General features: G+C 35.9%; 1 protein-coding gene across 1 annotated transcript in view; it reads right to left on the reverse strand.

Moving 5' to 3' along the window:
- The window catches only part of USH2A (usherin), a 605,447-nt gene that overhangs the window by 297,941 nt on the left and 289,628 nt on the right, over positions 1-17,878 (reverse strand). The window contains exons 32-34 of the mRNA XM_045536030.1: positions 10,910-11,069; positions 9,250-9,421; positions 3,733-3,880 (exon numbers count right to left, since the gene is read on the reverse strand). Coding sequence (XP_045391986.1) covers positions 3,733-3,880; positions 9,250-9,421; positions 10,910-11,069 — 480 coding nt within the window. The remainder of the gene's footprint in view (positions 1-3,732; positions 3,881-9,249; positions 9,422-10,909; positions 11,070-17,878) is intronic.

Consider the following 17,878-nt stretch of genomic DNA (forward strand, 5'->3'; position numbering starts at 1 on the left):
TATTTGAAGGCGAATGAAGTCTTAGGTGTGAATCAAGTGATAATGACTCAGTGCTTAAAGACTGTGCTTGGCAGGCTAAGGCAATTAGTAACAAGTAGCATTATTTGTAATAGCACAATCATGGAAACTTACATATCCAACAATAAAAGATGTGTTGCATAAGCTCTGGTTTCATTCAGTGGCCTTTCCAAACAACGAGGTCAAGCTATACAACTGCCATGGAAAGATGGTTGTACCCTATTATCAAGTGAGAGAAGTCTATAACAGATCTCACCCTTGTTTAACAAATGTATATTTTATGCATCTATCTTTATGTGATTATTAATCAACAAATTTTTGTTTGTTTTAAGCTAACACAGTCCTTGACCTTTTATTTTCTGGTTTAAAAGTTGATGGCATTTTATCACATCCTCCCTGTTATGATAGATTTTTTATTATGGTGAAAAAATAAATAACATAAAATTTATCATTTTAACCATTTTTAAGTTTATGGTATAGTACTGTTATCTACATGCACACCGTTGTGCAACAGATCTCTAAAACTTTTTCATCTTGGAAAACTGAAACTCTTTACCCATTGAACAGGAACTCTCCATTCCTCCTCACCCCCAGCCCCTGGTAACTATAATTCTACTTTCTGTTGCTCTGTGTTTGACTATTGTAGATACCTCACATAAGTGCAATCATGATTTTTTTTTTATTGACATGATTGGCTTATTTCATTTATTATAATGTCCTCAGGTTTCATCCACATTGTAGTATATGACAGGATTTTCCCTTTCTTTCTCTTTGTAAGGCTGAATAATATTTCATTGTATACACCACATTTTGTTTATCTATCCATCTGTCCATAGACACCTGGGTTGCTTCCACTGCTTGGCTTTTGTGAATTATGCTGCAATAACTATGGGTGTACAAATATCTCTTCAAGATCCTCTTTTCAATTCTTTTTGATGTAAGTCCAAGAAGTGGGATTTCTGGATCATATGGTAATTCTAATTTTAATTTTTTGAGGAACCTCCATACTATTTTCCGTAGCAGCTGCATAATTTAACATTCCCACCCACAGTGCATAAGGATTCCAATTTCTCCATATCATCACCAACACTTGTTATTTTCTGTTTTTTTTATAGTGGCAATCAATAAATTTTTAACTGAGTAACTATCATGTGTTGGGCACTATCTTTGGAGCTGCTGGTACAGTATTAAACAAAAGAAACCAAAACAGGACAAGTCAAGCAGCAAGGATGCCAGCACAAATTCCAAACTCCCAAAAGAAAAATTTGGTCCCAGACCCTACACAACTAGAAAAATATATTTTAGGAACAAATACATTTTGAACAAATATATTTCAGGAACTAGACTATAAGTACTTCTATCATCTCTCTGGGTACCACTAAAGAGCCAGGACAGTAAATATGCCACCAATCAAAGGCAATTTCCACAAGAAACAATTCAATGAACTAAATATTAATAGGGTACTGACAGAAAGTACAACATTGTTTTAGGCTCTGTGGAGGGAAAGTGAAATGAATCATTCATGGTCCTTTTTATCTGTTGGGAATGTTGAACATGTACCCAAATAACTTTAAGCCCAGGCTGAATGCAGTAAGTGCCATTGTGAAGACATAGAAGAAACAGGGCATATGGCTAAGAGCAGAGGGAAAGCTTAACTAAGAGGAGCGCAGCTGAGCAGAAGGAAGAGTAGAATGATTTCATGGAATACGTGGCCTACGTAAAGCCTGGAAGAATGAGTTGGATTTCTACAGGGAAAGACAGGGAAATGGTAAGGATTGTTAAACCCAATTTTATAATCATGGAAACCAGGGTTTATGTGATGTAGTAAATTTCCCTAAGTAACACAGTTACTATACATCAGAGACAATTTTTGACTCTAGGCTTATTTGACTCTACACACCCATGTCTTTCAACCCCACATTAAGCCATGAATATTCCAGAGTGGCTAGAAAGGAAGATATGTTACAAGATGATGTAAATTCAGGTTGAGTCACAAGTTGGTAGTAACCTGAATGCCAGACTAAAGAACTGGATTTTATTCTTTGGGTATTTGGGAGAAGCTCGAGGTCTTTGAAAACATATGAAGGAAGAAGGTGTTTTTCCAACAATCAGATTATCACTCCCCAATTAACAAGAGAAATGAAACACTAAAAATTTGGGGAAAGTGAAGAGGAATACTGGAAAGAAGTAGTTTGTTGTTTTCTTTTTTTAATAAAAACTACTTCCTATCAATAAATGTCCAACCATTGTACCACAATAAAAATTCTGAAAATTCTGCCATGATTAAACACAATAATTTAGAATACCATGGAAAGGTTATCACAAATCTCCAAATTCTTTTTGCTCAGTGAATATGTTTTAAAACTGCCTGCAAATGCACAAAACATAATAAGCAAAGATCGTTGAAATGTAGAAAGTATTTCCCTGAACAATCAAGGATACTGGCTGCAATCATAATTCCAGTTGCAACTACCAATTTGGTTGAAGGGAAGTGTTCAACTATGCAAATCATGTAACAGCATTTAACAGCAATCCAATTGCTATAAATCATTAACATTTTCATTGTCACCTATGGACTAGATTTCTTTGGGGAGTGAGAAGTGTGACAAGATTTTTGACTGCTTAATATAGTATCAAATAGATATCCATTTATTTTTTTATTAGGAAATTTGTAATAGTACAGGAATAACTTCAATAGCAGAGACAATCACTCACTCTAATTATCAGAGTTCTCTCCATTACCTCAAATATATCTGGTGCATTTGCCAAAAGTTTAATTAAAATGAGATGGCTGGAATAATTAATATCATAGTAAACATAAGACAAACTAATAAAACTGCAACTTTTTTCCTTTGTTCTTTTGGCTTTGCTAAAAGAGGCTATTTCAATTTTCAGTAATGAGTTACGTAAAACAGTCTCTATGATATTAAAAGTCTTCCCCATATTTATCTCAAAGAGGAATGAAATTGATGTTATGTAAGCTTCTATCACCGTGAAACAATGGTACTTATGTTGTGTGAATCTTAAAGATATTTCTAATAAATGAATAAAGCAATTTCTACCCAAACTGTTACAAATTCTTATGAGGTTTTATTTTAGTGAAATTTAACTAGCTAGCTTAATTCTCTAAACTGTACAAAGACATATGTATTGCCTAGAAATACACACAATTTGCTTCAAGTTAAATAAGTATAAATGTATGTATGTTTAATCTATGCAGTGTTTAAAAACTGCATGTTGAAATATTTATAAATAGCATATTAAAAATAGAGTTCCAAGTGGCCTCTTTTAAGACAAACTTATTAAATGAAAAGCATTTTGAAATACAATATGTACATGAACTTTCCACCTCTCTCCTCCAAGGAAGAACTAATGGCTGTTAAAAACAAAAAGTCATTGAAAACACAATGTCACTCTCACTACAGCATTCTTCGGGAATCCTTCTCGTTTGTTCTCTTCCCCTCTCCTGAAGCACGTTAAACAATACGATGCAGTACACAAGAACTATCAAAAGGGAGCACTTTTGAGCCACCAAAATTGTGTGTTAACCTAAAAACCACAATCTCCCCAACTACAGACAACGATACTATCTCAGGTATTTTATGTGCTAAAATGATCATTAAAAATTAAGCACCACATATAAGCTGCCATTTAGAATATTAATTTACCTTTGCTAATCATCTTTTTAACTTGAGGCTAAAAGAGTTCACTTACCATTCGGGTAGTCAGGCTCGGTCCAGGAGACATTAAAGGAGTCAGGTGAGTAGGAGTGGGCTTTGGGGGCTGGCACGCCTTGGGGTATGTCCTCGTCCGTCAGGGCCTCGCTGGCCTCACTCACGGCGCACCCACCACCCGTGCAAGCCTACACAGGGATGCAAAAAAAAAGCGCATTTCACTCTTGGTCCCAAAAGCTTTGATGAGCATTGAAGAAAGAGAATTCTTAATAAGAGTTCCAGATTCTTTTAAATAGTGCTACTTTTACCATCCAAAATAAGTTTGTGTCAATGCTGAGGGTTGACATGTAAGTAGTTTGCTTTTTAGGACATGGCACAGCCATCTCCAATAATTAGAAAATAACCCAGAATGTATGAATTAAACAACCATTCTAAGTTGGAGGCTACAGATGTAGGGCATATATTGATTGAGTGAATAGTCCTACTGAACTTGGCCTCGCACAAAAGTTCCTGGAATGAATTAAACACACACATGCATGTGGCATGTGTACACACCACACGAGAAAAGTACGATAACCAGAAGAGTACTTTAGGATAGAACAACACATTGCTAGGAGAAAAAAAGAATATACAGCAAATATCATTACCTTTTATTTACAATAGTGTGACCAGTATGTTTATAGTACAACACCACGTGAAATTAAATAAAACTATGTTTCTCATAAATCAATAAACACAAAGCAGTTGTTGAGTAAATATTTAATAGCTTAAAGGGTCAAATAATTTACTTTTGTGTAAGAGGAGATGGGCTTCATTAAAACATGGCTGACAAATTTAAAATGATCACAGAACCCCCCTAATAAAGTATCATTAATGCCAGAAATGGTAATATGAATGTTAAAGATATTCAGAAACTTCTTTGTATACTTCATAATAAACTGCAAATAATTCTCAAACTTGCTGGACAAGCACTTCTCCAGGAAACTGAGGCACACACACAGGGTGTTTCAGCCTATACTTGCTAGTAAATATTAGCAATTATATCTATATATAACAATGATATTTGACAACTATATGTAAGCTTTGTTCATTATCTCTTCTGTTTACAACTGCAATTCACACAATGAAATTTAAAAATATTTCAGAAAGCACTAAATTTTACCAAAATCGGTAAGAAAATGAATCAAAATCATAGGTCAATGTAAAGAGCAGAGAGTTATTTAGTACCTTTTCATGGAAGACAGATATTACTAACATAAAAAATTAAAGCACCTCTTTATTTCTTTAGGTCTCTCCTCTGATTTTCAGTTTGATACTGAGGGAATGATTCTGTGATTCTTAAAGCAGTCAATATTATTTTTTCTAAAGCTAGGAACAATATCTTTTTATTTTAGATATTTTCTATATGAACATAATACTATTTGCAAAGTTGTTGCAACTAGTTTCAGATTCTTCATTATAAGTATAAATAACAATTTATGCTCAGCAAACGTGGAGATTGATCTCATTTCCTATTATAAGACTATAACAGTAGCCCATGTCTTCAGCATAATTTCTCATCAGCTTAAAAAGGTATTAGATGGGTTAAATTGTGGCCTGCACATGAAATTACATCAAGATTATGGACCTATTTAACCTTTGTGGGTATCCGCTAATTCTCAGCTGTGGCATGTGCCTATGTAAGAGAAAAACCATATTCCTCCCAAGAATGGAATCTTTGCAAATAAACAGGAAATCAGTTGAGCATATGGCCAAACCCTGAGTCAAAGCTTTAGGACATGTCACTCTTAGCCCAAGAAATAACTACCTAAAGATTAAAACAGAAAATTTAAACACACACACACACACTCACACACACATTTCAAATGTGCTAAAAGTCCACCAGAAAATATGGCAGGAAAAAAGGCCATATGAGACAGCTGAATTATCAAAGGAAAAATGGTCAAAGAAAATTCTTTCCAGTTCTCAGAGAAAGAGAAAATCTGTCCACTTGCATTTTCCAGATTTTTTTTCCTTACTAGGGAAAAATGTTGCAACATCTTATTGTTAAGCTTTTAACACATTGGGAATTAATTCTGATAGTCTATCACTATTTTTTTTCTTATTCATGTCCTAAAAAATTTCCTCTGTTAACTCTCCCTAAAGAAGTATTGTACTATAGTACATCTCATTTTTTATTTTTTAAAAACAGGATGTGAATCAAAATTTACTTTGTTTTGAGAATTTTACGATGCTTTCTAGGACAGATGAAGACATCCCTGGTTTGGAAGGACTGTTCTTGGACTGTGTCATCCGAGATCTATAAATCAGTAATTTGACAAAGAAGCCTGCTAAGAATTTAAGGAATTTATGAAAGCATTTTTCTTGTAAATAAAACAATTTATAAAGAGGCTATTGAAATAACAGAATTACTTGCAAACTTTTGTTTTGCCCACATTCTTTATACATGTACTTAGAAGGCCTAAGTAAGCAATGCAATATCTTAGTTCCTCCAATGAGAAAATACATGTTCTTAAAGTTGTGTCTGATCGGTCTAATCTAACTGGCATCATCTAAATTAAATTGAATCAACCCCCATTCTCATTTGACCTTCCTGTACCACAAGATACTGCATTCAATGAAGTTGAATGCTGATTAAAATTCTGGTTCAGAAAGCTAAACAAAATAGTGAAATTGACTGAAGATGTCTTCATGAAATGTCTTTGAAAGCCTGTGAGCCATTAAAATATGTTGTTTCAACCTATCAATTACAGCCATTTTTTAAAAATTCGTAGTGATGATACTACCCTGAAATGATGAGCAACAACTGACCAAATAAGAGATTAAATTTTGGTATAATGAAATGTATAAATAATAAAAATATATCAATTATTTTTGAAATCACGACTACTAGGAAGATACAAAACTAGTGTTCTCTTTTCCAGTAGGTTTTCAGGTAAGTAGGGACTGTGAGGGGGAGTGTAAAGAACGCAGCATATTTTAAAGTATGAAGAAAAAGAACAAGTCTACCTTATCCATAAACGACCACTTAAAAAGTTAAGCTCATCAATTCCAACAATCTTTCAAGGACATATACGTAACATTTAACATTTATCAAGCAACACATAGCTAGAAGTAGTATGAAAATTATCAAACAACACCTATCTTGATACCTGTCTGTATTAATAGTGTATTTTATTGTTAACTTATTATCTTTATTAGGAGCTATCACACTTTATCACACTTCAAAATACACTCTGTTGAGTGTGGCAATGTTATATTATTTCTTGAAGTGGAAAGAGCATATGCTTTGGAATGAACCATCCCCAATTCTGAGGTTTACAAGCAAATTATTTAATTTATATCAAAAGTCTCAGATTCTTTCAAATAAGTGTACTGGGTGGTCATTCATTTGAGAATTGCTTGCTGAGCTTCCAATTTCCAATAGGCACTGTGCTTGAAACTGCAGAAAAAATTTTGAAAGATGCAGTCTCCATGTTTCAGAAGTTTATAATCCAGTCAAATGGGAAAACTAAATGAAGCCACATGAAGTAACATATCTGCTCCAAATCTGGAGTAAATCATAGTGGTTCAAGTCCCCATGTAACCTCCTCTATTCCAAAAGCCACTTAAAGGCTTTGATGTCTGTGTGTTTTGTTTTCTAGCATTTAGTCAACACGCCAAGAGGATCTATAAAGGCAACTGTACTTTGCTGGGAATCTGATCTCCATCTACTAATCTAATGACCTTGAAAACTAGTTATTATATTGAAACTGTGAAATATACAATAATCCCTCAATTAACCAGGATGAACCTAAAATGTTCTGGTTCATTTAATTTATTGCTTAACAGAGTTAAGTATAAAACCTTTTAGTTGAATACTTCCTGAAAATACATTAGAGTATTTTCTGCCCTGATAAATACAGTGAAATTGAAAATAATGTGAACAAGTTTATTTCCCTAACAAGAGTTAAGCCAAGGATTTCCACAGCTTTATGACATCTTGCATCAACATTATTCAGTGGCTGACAGATACCATTTGACTCCATAGACCATTTGTTTGGCATCAAAGAATTTCAGGGCTGAAGGAGAGATTAAAAATCATTTAGTTCAATGTTCTAATTTTAACCTTGAAAATAAAATTCAGAGAGGTTAAGTGGATGTGCGTTAGGTCCCACAGTTACTAGCAAAATCTGAATTAAAACTCAGAGGAGTGAACTCCTAATCTAGTGGTATTTATTTTTCAAGATATTATAGATTTATAAAATATAGGGGATTGATATGGATTTTTATTGACTGCACAGTATATCCTAAAAACTACCTTGAGAGTAGAACTTTGCTTTATGTCATTTGCCTCTTTCTGATAAAAATCAATAACACAACAGTTTCTGTTTAATTTGGGTCACTTCCAAGCAATTAAGACTTTTCTTGATTTTGATATTACCACTATTTTGAAAAGAGTGCAGATTTCTGTGTTAGCATTTGAAAATAAAGTTAGTATACTTTTCATTTCCTGGGTAATAAAACTGTAAGTAACCAGAGATGCTGTTTCACGCACCCATCCGCTGTGCTGAACATCTAAGCACGTGGAGTCAGTCTTAAACAGGATTTTTAACATTGTCTGATTGCCCTTGTTTTGTGGTGTCAAGTCAGACAGTTAGCAATAGTGGAATGTAGTTTATTTTCTCATAGTATAATATTTAGAGCATTCAAGAGCATGTTAAGTAAAATGAATGCATACACAGTGTCTACATAAATGTAAATTTATTCATAATCAAGAGCAGAATATTTTCTATGGCATTTATCAAAGCAAATATCCTTATATAGGTATTGCTATAAAATGAAAAGTGTGTTTAAAACAAATAGGGACAATCTCATGTTTATATTCAGTTATTTTCAGATGTGCTATTAAACTTAAAAAAGATTATATTTCATCAAAAAACAAAAGGAACTACTGAGTATAAATTCCACAGTAATATCAAGGTCTTTTAGAAGACCTTTGTATAAAAGTTCTATTTTGCATTAAAAAATGCTATTGTCTAAAGAAACCTCTAAACCATGTTGATTCTAGGGTTTTATTAAGTGACTGTTCTTCTGAGATAGCAGCATAATGTAAACCAGAATATAATAACAATCAAGAATATTTGGGGGTCATTTAAACCTTCATTTAAAAATATAAGATCTCAATTTTCATACTGTGGATTGATTTTCAAATGAATACAAGCTCCACAGGGAAATAACCTTATTAATCCAAGCATTTTAGAAAAAGCTCTTAACAATTACGATGTTCTACAAATAATAAAATAAAATAATTTCTGATAATCCCAAGTTAAATTTGGGAAAATCTACCAACTCGGAATGTTATTCTATCATTTTGCACAATATAAAATAAATAGGTAGGTATTAGATCAACGTGATTCATATTTAGAATGTCAAGTGAGTTTTTAGTGTAAATATCAATATGTGAGGTTTTGAGGTTTTTGCTTTTTTTAAGTGAGGGAGGGAGAAAATATGGGACAAAGGGAAGGAAAGAAGAAATGGAAGGGTGGAGAAAGTGAGAGAAATAAGGTAAACTTACTCCCAGCTTGATGAGATATTTATTTCCTGGGAGAAGGTCCTGTAGTATGTGATCCTGGAAAAGTTCCGTACTGTTATAGATGACATTCCACACTGTAAAGTCATGTGTGTGATTTGCAATATATAATATATAGCGTTCCAGAACTCCATTTACTTCCCTTGGTTGTTTCCACCTGGGAATGGGAAAATACAGCATTATTATCATCATTTACTCAAGTCAGAAATAAAGTGTGAAGGATTTTCAAAGGAAGTTCATGAACTTGGATTTGTGCCATTGTAAAAAAAAAAAAAAAAAACCAAAAACACAAATCTCAAAAGCGATTCTTTAAAAAAAAAAAAAAACATCTATAGCCGGGCATGGTAGTGCACACCCAGATCCCAGGAGGATCTCTTGAGCCCAGGAGTTTGAGATTGCCGTGAGCTAGGCTGACTCCACTGCACTCTAGCCCAGGTGACTGAGTGAGACTCCATCTCAAAAAGGAAAAGAAAATATCTAAGTAGTTATTAAATGCCTATTCTGACCAGCATAAAGTATGACATAGTCTCTACCCTCTATGTACGAGTGAGTTCTTGATTTTGAATTTAAGCCATACAACAAAAACTGGAAGAGGTAGAACATCTGAAAACTTATGAGATGTGGGAGAGAGAGAGAGGATAACATAATTGTCCTGAAAAATCCAGAAATCTAACATAGAGTTAATATGTAATTATAAAATGAGAGGTAAGGATTGGAAGGGCTGAAGCAATCAGGCAGACTTCTTGAAGGAGGTGACATATTATGGAGATCCATAAGATTCTATACTTAATAGATGGATTGGATTTGGACAGGTAGAAGGAAGAAAAGAGGGCATTCCAGATGAGGGTTGCAATGTATCCCTGGGAATGAGAAGGACGAGTTATGGACTAGAAAGGAAATTGCTAGATTGAGAAATACTTAAGAGTAGTGGGAAGTCTTTTGGAGTAAGTAATGTGGCTGAGCTTAAGGGCACACTGAAAGCCAGTAGGAGAATTTAGACATGGAACAATGGAATATGAATCATAATATTTTCAGCTTGAATGGATGCCATGATTTATTCAGTCTAAACTCTTCTTTTACAGATGACAAAACTGAGACCAAGAAAGAGAAGTGTGAACAAGTATTAACTGTTGATATGAGAGGTCTATTAGATTTTAGCTCAGTGCCACAGTACACCTTACACCTCATGTATTAGGAAATGGACAAGAACCACTAATATCAGAAACAATCTGAACATGCTTGTGCGTGAAAGTTTCTTTCTGACTTCAACTGCGGGGAATAATGGAATAAGAGAGTTCTGGTTTATATTCAAAAAGAAAAAAATATATATATATAGACACACTCTGATTCCAAATCATTACAATTATACTCCACATACAAAAAGTCCAAAGCAGTCAAGTAAATGGTCAGTTTTTCCTTTATTAAAGTTTGCATAGAATCTGTGTACCTACGTCGCTCAGCCTGATTGCATAAAGACAAAATGGAAATTAAGTTGGCAAGTGATAATCAAAGGTTCCCAGAACCACTGAACTAATCACTTCTATGCATTTAATCACAATAAAATTAATTTTATGTCACAAGCTCTTCCCCTGATTGAACGCACTGGGATTCTCCAGTGTGTGACAGAAATGGTGTGTCTACTTACTGTACGGATACAGTTCTAGAATCCAGGACAGTCAGGATCGGGGAATCCACGTGTTCTGGTGGCAGCTGTGCTGTGTAGAGTATGACCCGAGAGCTGTTTGTACATCCCACGTGTGTGCAGGCACCGACTAAAAACTGGTGGGGCTTAAATACCGCTAAATCTAGGAGGCGGGGAAAAACAACAATTTATTTACCGTTATACATTTTTGTTCAGGAGATATCACTCCCCCTTTATATTCCTACCTCTGAGAGCTGTTAAAGTGGAGCTTAAAATAAGAATCAATGGTTATAAAATCAGCAGCAATAAAATATTGGGCATTTTATTTCTTAAATATACTGTGATGATGTTTACATAGACAAGTCTCCATCAAACTTTTGGTTTGACTTTTCCATTTTAACAATTTGACCGTTTTCTTGAATGTCTATGACCAGGTAAATCATTTTCTGAGTTTAGTCTTAGTTCAATGGCTCTGTTTAAAAATAAATGAGATATTTAAATTATTTTAAAGCATATTTGAAGACAACAGGAGTTGCTTTTGAAATGCAAATATATAGCTTGTAACAATGACTTTGAGCTTGTAATTCTGTTTGCCAGATTCCTTTCTTCTCCTGTCCACCTGCATAACTATGATTTGACCTTCAACTTGTCCAAGTTCAGTGCAAATACCTGTCTCTTTCTTAAGATGTCCCTAACAATCCCTGCTGTCACCCCAGAATAAGGTGGAGCTATTATCCTCACATTTGTCTCTCACAGTGTTTTGTACATACCTTTAGCTTAACACTTACAACTACAACACTGCATCATAATTACTTGTTTACATGACTCTCTGATGCACCAGACTAAACACCTTGAGAGAAGGAATGGTGCTATATTTAGTTCCTATCCTTGGTATCTAGCACAATGCCTGGCATGTTGTAGGTTTTGAATATGTGTTTGAATAAAAGACTAAAGAACTAATGAATGAGGTGATCTAGATACAGCTGAGCGAGGTATGAAAGATCACTGCAAGAGTGGGATGGTACCCTAACCAGAAATAATCTCTCCCTTCCCTGAACTTCCCTAATACTTTATATTTGTCTGTCTTTCTAATGGATGCCATATTCCTTTGCATTAGAATAAACTAATATGTGATTTACTATTTCAGAAAAACCCTAAACATTTCATTTATAAAGGTCCTCAGTACTCTAACCAAAGTTCGGTCAAGTTTACCAAGATTTACATATCTTTCATACCTTCACACTACTAGAAATAATCACTATTTTCTGGAATGTCTTTAAGTTAGTCACAATTTAAGTAACACATATTCTTAAATCCATCATTAACCTTGAACCATTACAATTTCATGTTTAAAAGATTAATGAAATGCAACCTGATTCAGGCAAATAGATTTTGCATCGCACTGATAACAAAAGTAAACTAGGAAAAGAACACTTTGATTTTCATGCAAAGTATAATCAATTGGTTAAACATGTAGGTCACCAGCAGAAGAAAGGCAAAAAAATAATAATTTTATCATAAATATAGCTAACTTAGAACAAAACGTTGGCCTCAAGAGACTCTTAATGCTTTTGATTAAACCTCATTTGCTTTAAACCTCTATCCTACAGGGATCCAATGGTGCCAAGCTGAGATGGGTCACCGCCAACGAATGTGGTTAGAAGATACGTTGCAAAGACACGGGAAGCTGGTGGTAAAGCAGTGTGGCATTGCCGGAGACTACTGAGAGATGACAATAACAGCTGTACCACGTGTACATGAGTGAGATAAAAACCAAGGAGCCTTCATTTGGACCAACAGTCTATGAAACTTATGAAGTTAAAAAAAATCGTGAGCTCAGTGGTCTCAGATGCAACAAAGAGAGTAGTAGACTATTATTTACTGTGGGAAAACTTAATGCAAAGAACAACTCACACCAGCAGGGCCAATCTTGGCCAAAATTATGCATTTATATGCTAGCTCGTTATATCTGTCATTCTCTTGTTTTCGTCATGTTCTCCCTCTGATGATCTTTCTCTCTGTCATCTTTCCCATTTGTCTGAATTTTTTCTATTCCCTGGGAAGGAGAAGCTGAGATTTGACTCTAAGTCTAGTTGCAAGAGCAAAACCAAGGAGGTCACAGAACCTAGAGGAAGTCCTAATGGGTAAGTCAGTGCAATTGGAGAAAGGCAGAAGCCTTGGAATGTGAGAATGCATCTGCTTTTCTGAGAGAACCTTCCCCAGCCAGAAATTATATTCCCTGTGGCCAATTCCTCATGACTTTGAAATATCTCATAGCCACATCAGATTGTCTTGGTCAGCTGCAACCGAGATTGGATGCTACAAAATTCTTTGGCCAGTGAACTCTTTGCTGTGGGAAGTTTTTCTTTAAGGTTGTTGGGGCAGGGATTTGGCTACCCAATTTATAGGTGGTGAAGAAGTCACCCCATTCCAAAAAGGCCTGCTGCTTGCTTGTGTATGTTTCCATGGTATAGACTTGCATACCTGGGACTTACGTATTTCCAGCTGGTGGGGTCAGAATGCATCATCAGAGTATCAGCATATCCTAGCATCTCCTTATCATAAAATGCCTCATTCTCCTCCACACCACAAGCTCCATGCTTCAAAGGTGAACTTGATCACCTAACTCCTGAATTCACCCAGAATATCTGCCTCAGTTGAGAGTAGCTTTCCGAAGCAATTAGCCCAGGTGTTGTTGTCTGGGCCTGGATTGCTCCGTGGATTGGGAAGCATGTATTTCTGTGATGGTCGTGACTGGGGAAGGTCAGACTGAGGAAGCGAGCAGACTTAGAAGGGTCATCTTACTTAAGAGGGCTGGTGTGGCTGGAGAGCCAGGATTGAAATGGAAAATACCAAATCTTGTCAAGTCCCCCATTCATAGCTGGAGTTTACTCCTAGACTATTTAAGGTGCTGTGAAATGATTGGGAGAAAAAGGTGTTGCATTTTAGAAGACAGCCTGGTTTTAAACTGAATGTGTAACAGTGTTTAAAGATGTCAATGCTATATAATGTGAAAAGTGCTGCAGAAAACACAGAACAGAGTAGGAAGAATCAGGAGTGCTGGAGTAATTTTAATAGGTAAGAGTTAGTGGAGGCCTTAATGGGAAGGTGACATTTTGAGCAAAGACCAGAGGAGGTGAGAAAAAAAGTTGTGGGGATTCCGGGTGAGGACAATTCCAGGAAAGGAAACAGGCAGGGCAGAGGCTTGGAAGGAAGAACATGTCTGGCGTGCTTGAGGAATAGCAAGGAGGCCAGTGTGGCTGGAGCAGAGCAAATGGGCAGAAAGAAGCTAGAGATGAAATCAGAGATTTAATGAGGGACCACATCACATGGGGCTTTGTAGGTCTTTGCAGGAATTTTGGTTTCTAATCTGTGAGAGTCTGCTTAGGAAGCCACTGAGGATTCTGAACAGAGCTGTTGTACAATCAGACATGAAGTGTATGACTATCACCCTAGCTGCTAGGTGGAGTATAGACTGTCACAAGCAAGAGCATAAGAATAAATGCCATTAAAGAGGCTGCTGTAATATCAAGCAACTGGATGCTTGTAGTAATCAAGAATGAAATGGTTGGATTCTGGATATGTTTTAAAGGCAGAGCTAACTGGGGTTTCCAGGGCATTATAGGCAGAGTATGAGAAAGAGCCAGAGTTGACTTCCAGGTTTTTGGCCTGAGCAAAGGGAAGGATGGAGTAACCATTTATTTGGCTGAGGGATATCATGGAAAGGAAGATAAAGAATTCATATTTTAGACATGGCAAATTTGGTGTGTTAGACAATCAAGTGGAGATTGTCAACCAGGCAATTTGAATACAAGTGTGGAATTCCTGGCTTGAGATATAATTTGGGAAGTCATCATCACATAGATGGTATTTCAAGTGGATAAGAACACAGATGGAGTGAGCATAGACTGAAAAGAGAAAAGGCATGAGAACAAAATTCCTGGAATACCAACATTAAGATGACAGTGAGTGAAGCAGAGATCAACCACGGAGACCGAAAAAGAGGGACCAGTGAGGTGTGAGGAAAACAATGAGATTATGGTATCCTGAAAGGCAAATGAAGCAAAATTGTAAGGGTTATAGGTTGAGTACAATAAGGACTAAAAATTGACCCTGCGTTGAGCAATATGGCAGCCACTGGTAATTGTGCCATTGAGTTTTAATGAACTAGTGGGCACCAAACCCTGACTTGAGAGGATTTATGATGGAATGGGAGAAAAGTAATTACAAACAGTGAACACCAACAACTTTTTCAAGAAGTTTGTTGTATAGAGGAAAGCAGAGAAATGAAGCAACAGATAGAAGTAGAGTCAAGAGAAGATTTTTTAAAAATAATCTAAATGAGAGGAAAATTATATTGTATGCTGATGAGAATGATCCAACAACGAAGGAAAAATTGGTAGTGGATGAAAGAGAGGGAAAAATTGCTAGAGCTTTGCACTTGAATATGGTAAAGAGTGGAATCTAGTTCAAAAGTGGAGGAGCTGGACTTAGAGAGAAGAGAGTCCCTCTGTAGAGAGACAATCCATGGTAACAGGAGGGAATGCAGACCATGTGGGTACCATGCCAGCAGGTGGGTAGACAGTGGCAGAGTGTGGGAGTTATCTTCTAAATGCTTCAATTTTCTCAGTGAAGAAAGAAGCAAGATCATCAATCAAGAATGATCTTTTGATTCTCCAGAGTAACACCCTGCAGTGGCCTTCTATTGCTCTTAGAATGAAATCTGATAATGGTCAATGAGATCCTGTTTGACTTAACACCACCTGCCTATTCCTCCTATTTTTTTTTTTCATACACTACACATTATTCTATTCCTCTAACACTATAAGCTCACACTTTCAGGCCTTTGCAGGTGCTATTCCTTTGAAATGAAATCTGTTTCTCCTTTGTACTTGGCTGACTTTTTTTTTCATCCTTCAGGCTCATCCTCCTCTGAGTGTCCCTCACTGATAATGGAACAACATGGCCATTATCTGCCCCAGGTTCTGTCATATCAATTTGTTTGTTTCCTTATCATAATTACTAAAACAAGGCAGAAATTGCCTTGTCATTTATTTCTTGACTTTATGTCCCTCCCAAAAGAATGTAAACTCCTTAAGAACAGAGAGATGTTATCTATCATCTTGACCATGATTTCTGTAGGACTGGTGTGATTATCCATTAGCATAGTTTTATTTGTTGAAAAAAGACCAGAGGGAGACCTCTATGCCCTATACCTAGATTTCCAATTTTTTTCTCAGAAATACAGTAATGTCTAAGAATGTTTTAAAACCCACAAAAATCTAATGAATATAATTGGAAGACCAATGGAGGTATGTATATTTGTAAGTTAAAGGAGATTTACCATGAAATACAAGACAAAGGCTCAGCTGTACCTGTCTGAACACTGAAACATAATTTTCAAGTACCAATGCTTCAATAAAAAAAAAAAACCCAGAAGATAGAGGTATACCCAAATGTTAATAGTGTTTTTCTTAGAGTAGATCATATAAATGATTTAGTGTTTGCTTCATATATTTTTCAAATTTTCTATGATATACCTGTATATGATAGATGGAGAAAAAACAGCCATAGATTATCAATTCATTGTTTAAAAGAATATGTGCCCCAAACCTATTTAACGCATGCCCTGTTACACCTGCGGTCACACTTCTCCTCTCCTCAATGACTTCAGCATTGGCTCAGTTTTCTTTTCAATCATAATCCCTTTTTTGGCAACTCTAACATCCTCAATAATGACTCATCTCTGAATTTGGCTTCACTTTAACTTCCTCAAATGCAATGCCCTTCACCTCTACTTCATTTATTCAATATCCAGAATAGTTACACACACCCACTACTTGATCATCTTTGGAACTATTTCCAAGATTCTAAATCTACCATCTGCCCTCTGTGACCAAAACTGATTACTTCCCAGCTCTTCCACTTAGCACATGGATGCAGTCACTCCTCTGCCCCCATGCGGGGTCTAGTCTCTTGGTGCCTTCTTATTTCCATCCAGAGCATTTGCAACAGTTCCATTTTTCTTGTGATCATCTTTGACACCCATTACAAAGCCATACTCCCTAGGTTTCCGAGGGTTCTTCACCTCCCCAATCCTCTTCCTCTTCTATGTTACTATCCCAATTCCCAGCTCTGGATAAACTTTATCATCTTCTTATGTCTCTAATCCTTCTCACATCTCTAAGGTGTTTCTGAAAGACATCACTAAACATACTGAATGAGTCTACTATAATTTTGGGTTTTCCAATTGAACTGGGCTCTTGGAACTGCTCAGCAATAATTGTCTCATTTTCTTGTTTGTCCCTTCATTGCATTGATCTTCTTTTTATTTCTTCTCCTTTTACACTTTGGCCAATTATCTTAAGGAACTGAGTAAGGTCTGAAAGTGGAGCCCTCAGGTCTAGTTCCCTCCTCTAAACTCCTGCAATACTCAGGATTTGTGCATTGGGAACTAAGATCAGTATGGCTGTCATATTAACCTGTTTTTTTTTTTCCTTCTGCCCTTCCCTGCTCCTGACCCTGTGTCTTTCCCTCATCTAATTCTTATCTAAATTTCCCTCAATTAAATTATACTTTCAGAATTTAGCTACAAAATAGATATTACCTATAAAAGAAAATGTGAGTCGTCAGGAGGCAGAAAAAACAAAACAAGACTTCTAAACAGAGTCATTGAGGGAGCAGAGAAGACTCAGAGTTCAGATCTAATGTGAGAGGAGAGGACCTCAAAACTGACTGAGATTCATTTATCACTCCCTAAGTTATATGGGAGTGAAGTCAGGTATTAAGTGGCATTGTAGAAAAAAAGGACATAACTGTATACAGAGTTAGAGATACAGGTATATGTCTTGAAGACTGAGATTTATAAATGCTACATGTTCAACTGGCACCTCATCTGTTCATGATAACAATACAGCCAAGATTTTTAGTACATATGCAGAATTAATTTTTCCCTTTTTTTTCAGATAAGTT

The sequence above is a fragment of the Lemur catta genome, chromosome 23 (assembly GCF_020740605.2).
Source record: "Lemur catta isolate mLemCat1 chromosome 23, mLemCat1.pri, whole genome shotgun sequence".
Taxonomy (NCBI): Eukaryota; Metazoa; Chordata; class Mammalia; order Primates; family Lemuridae; genus Lemur; species Lemur catta.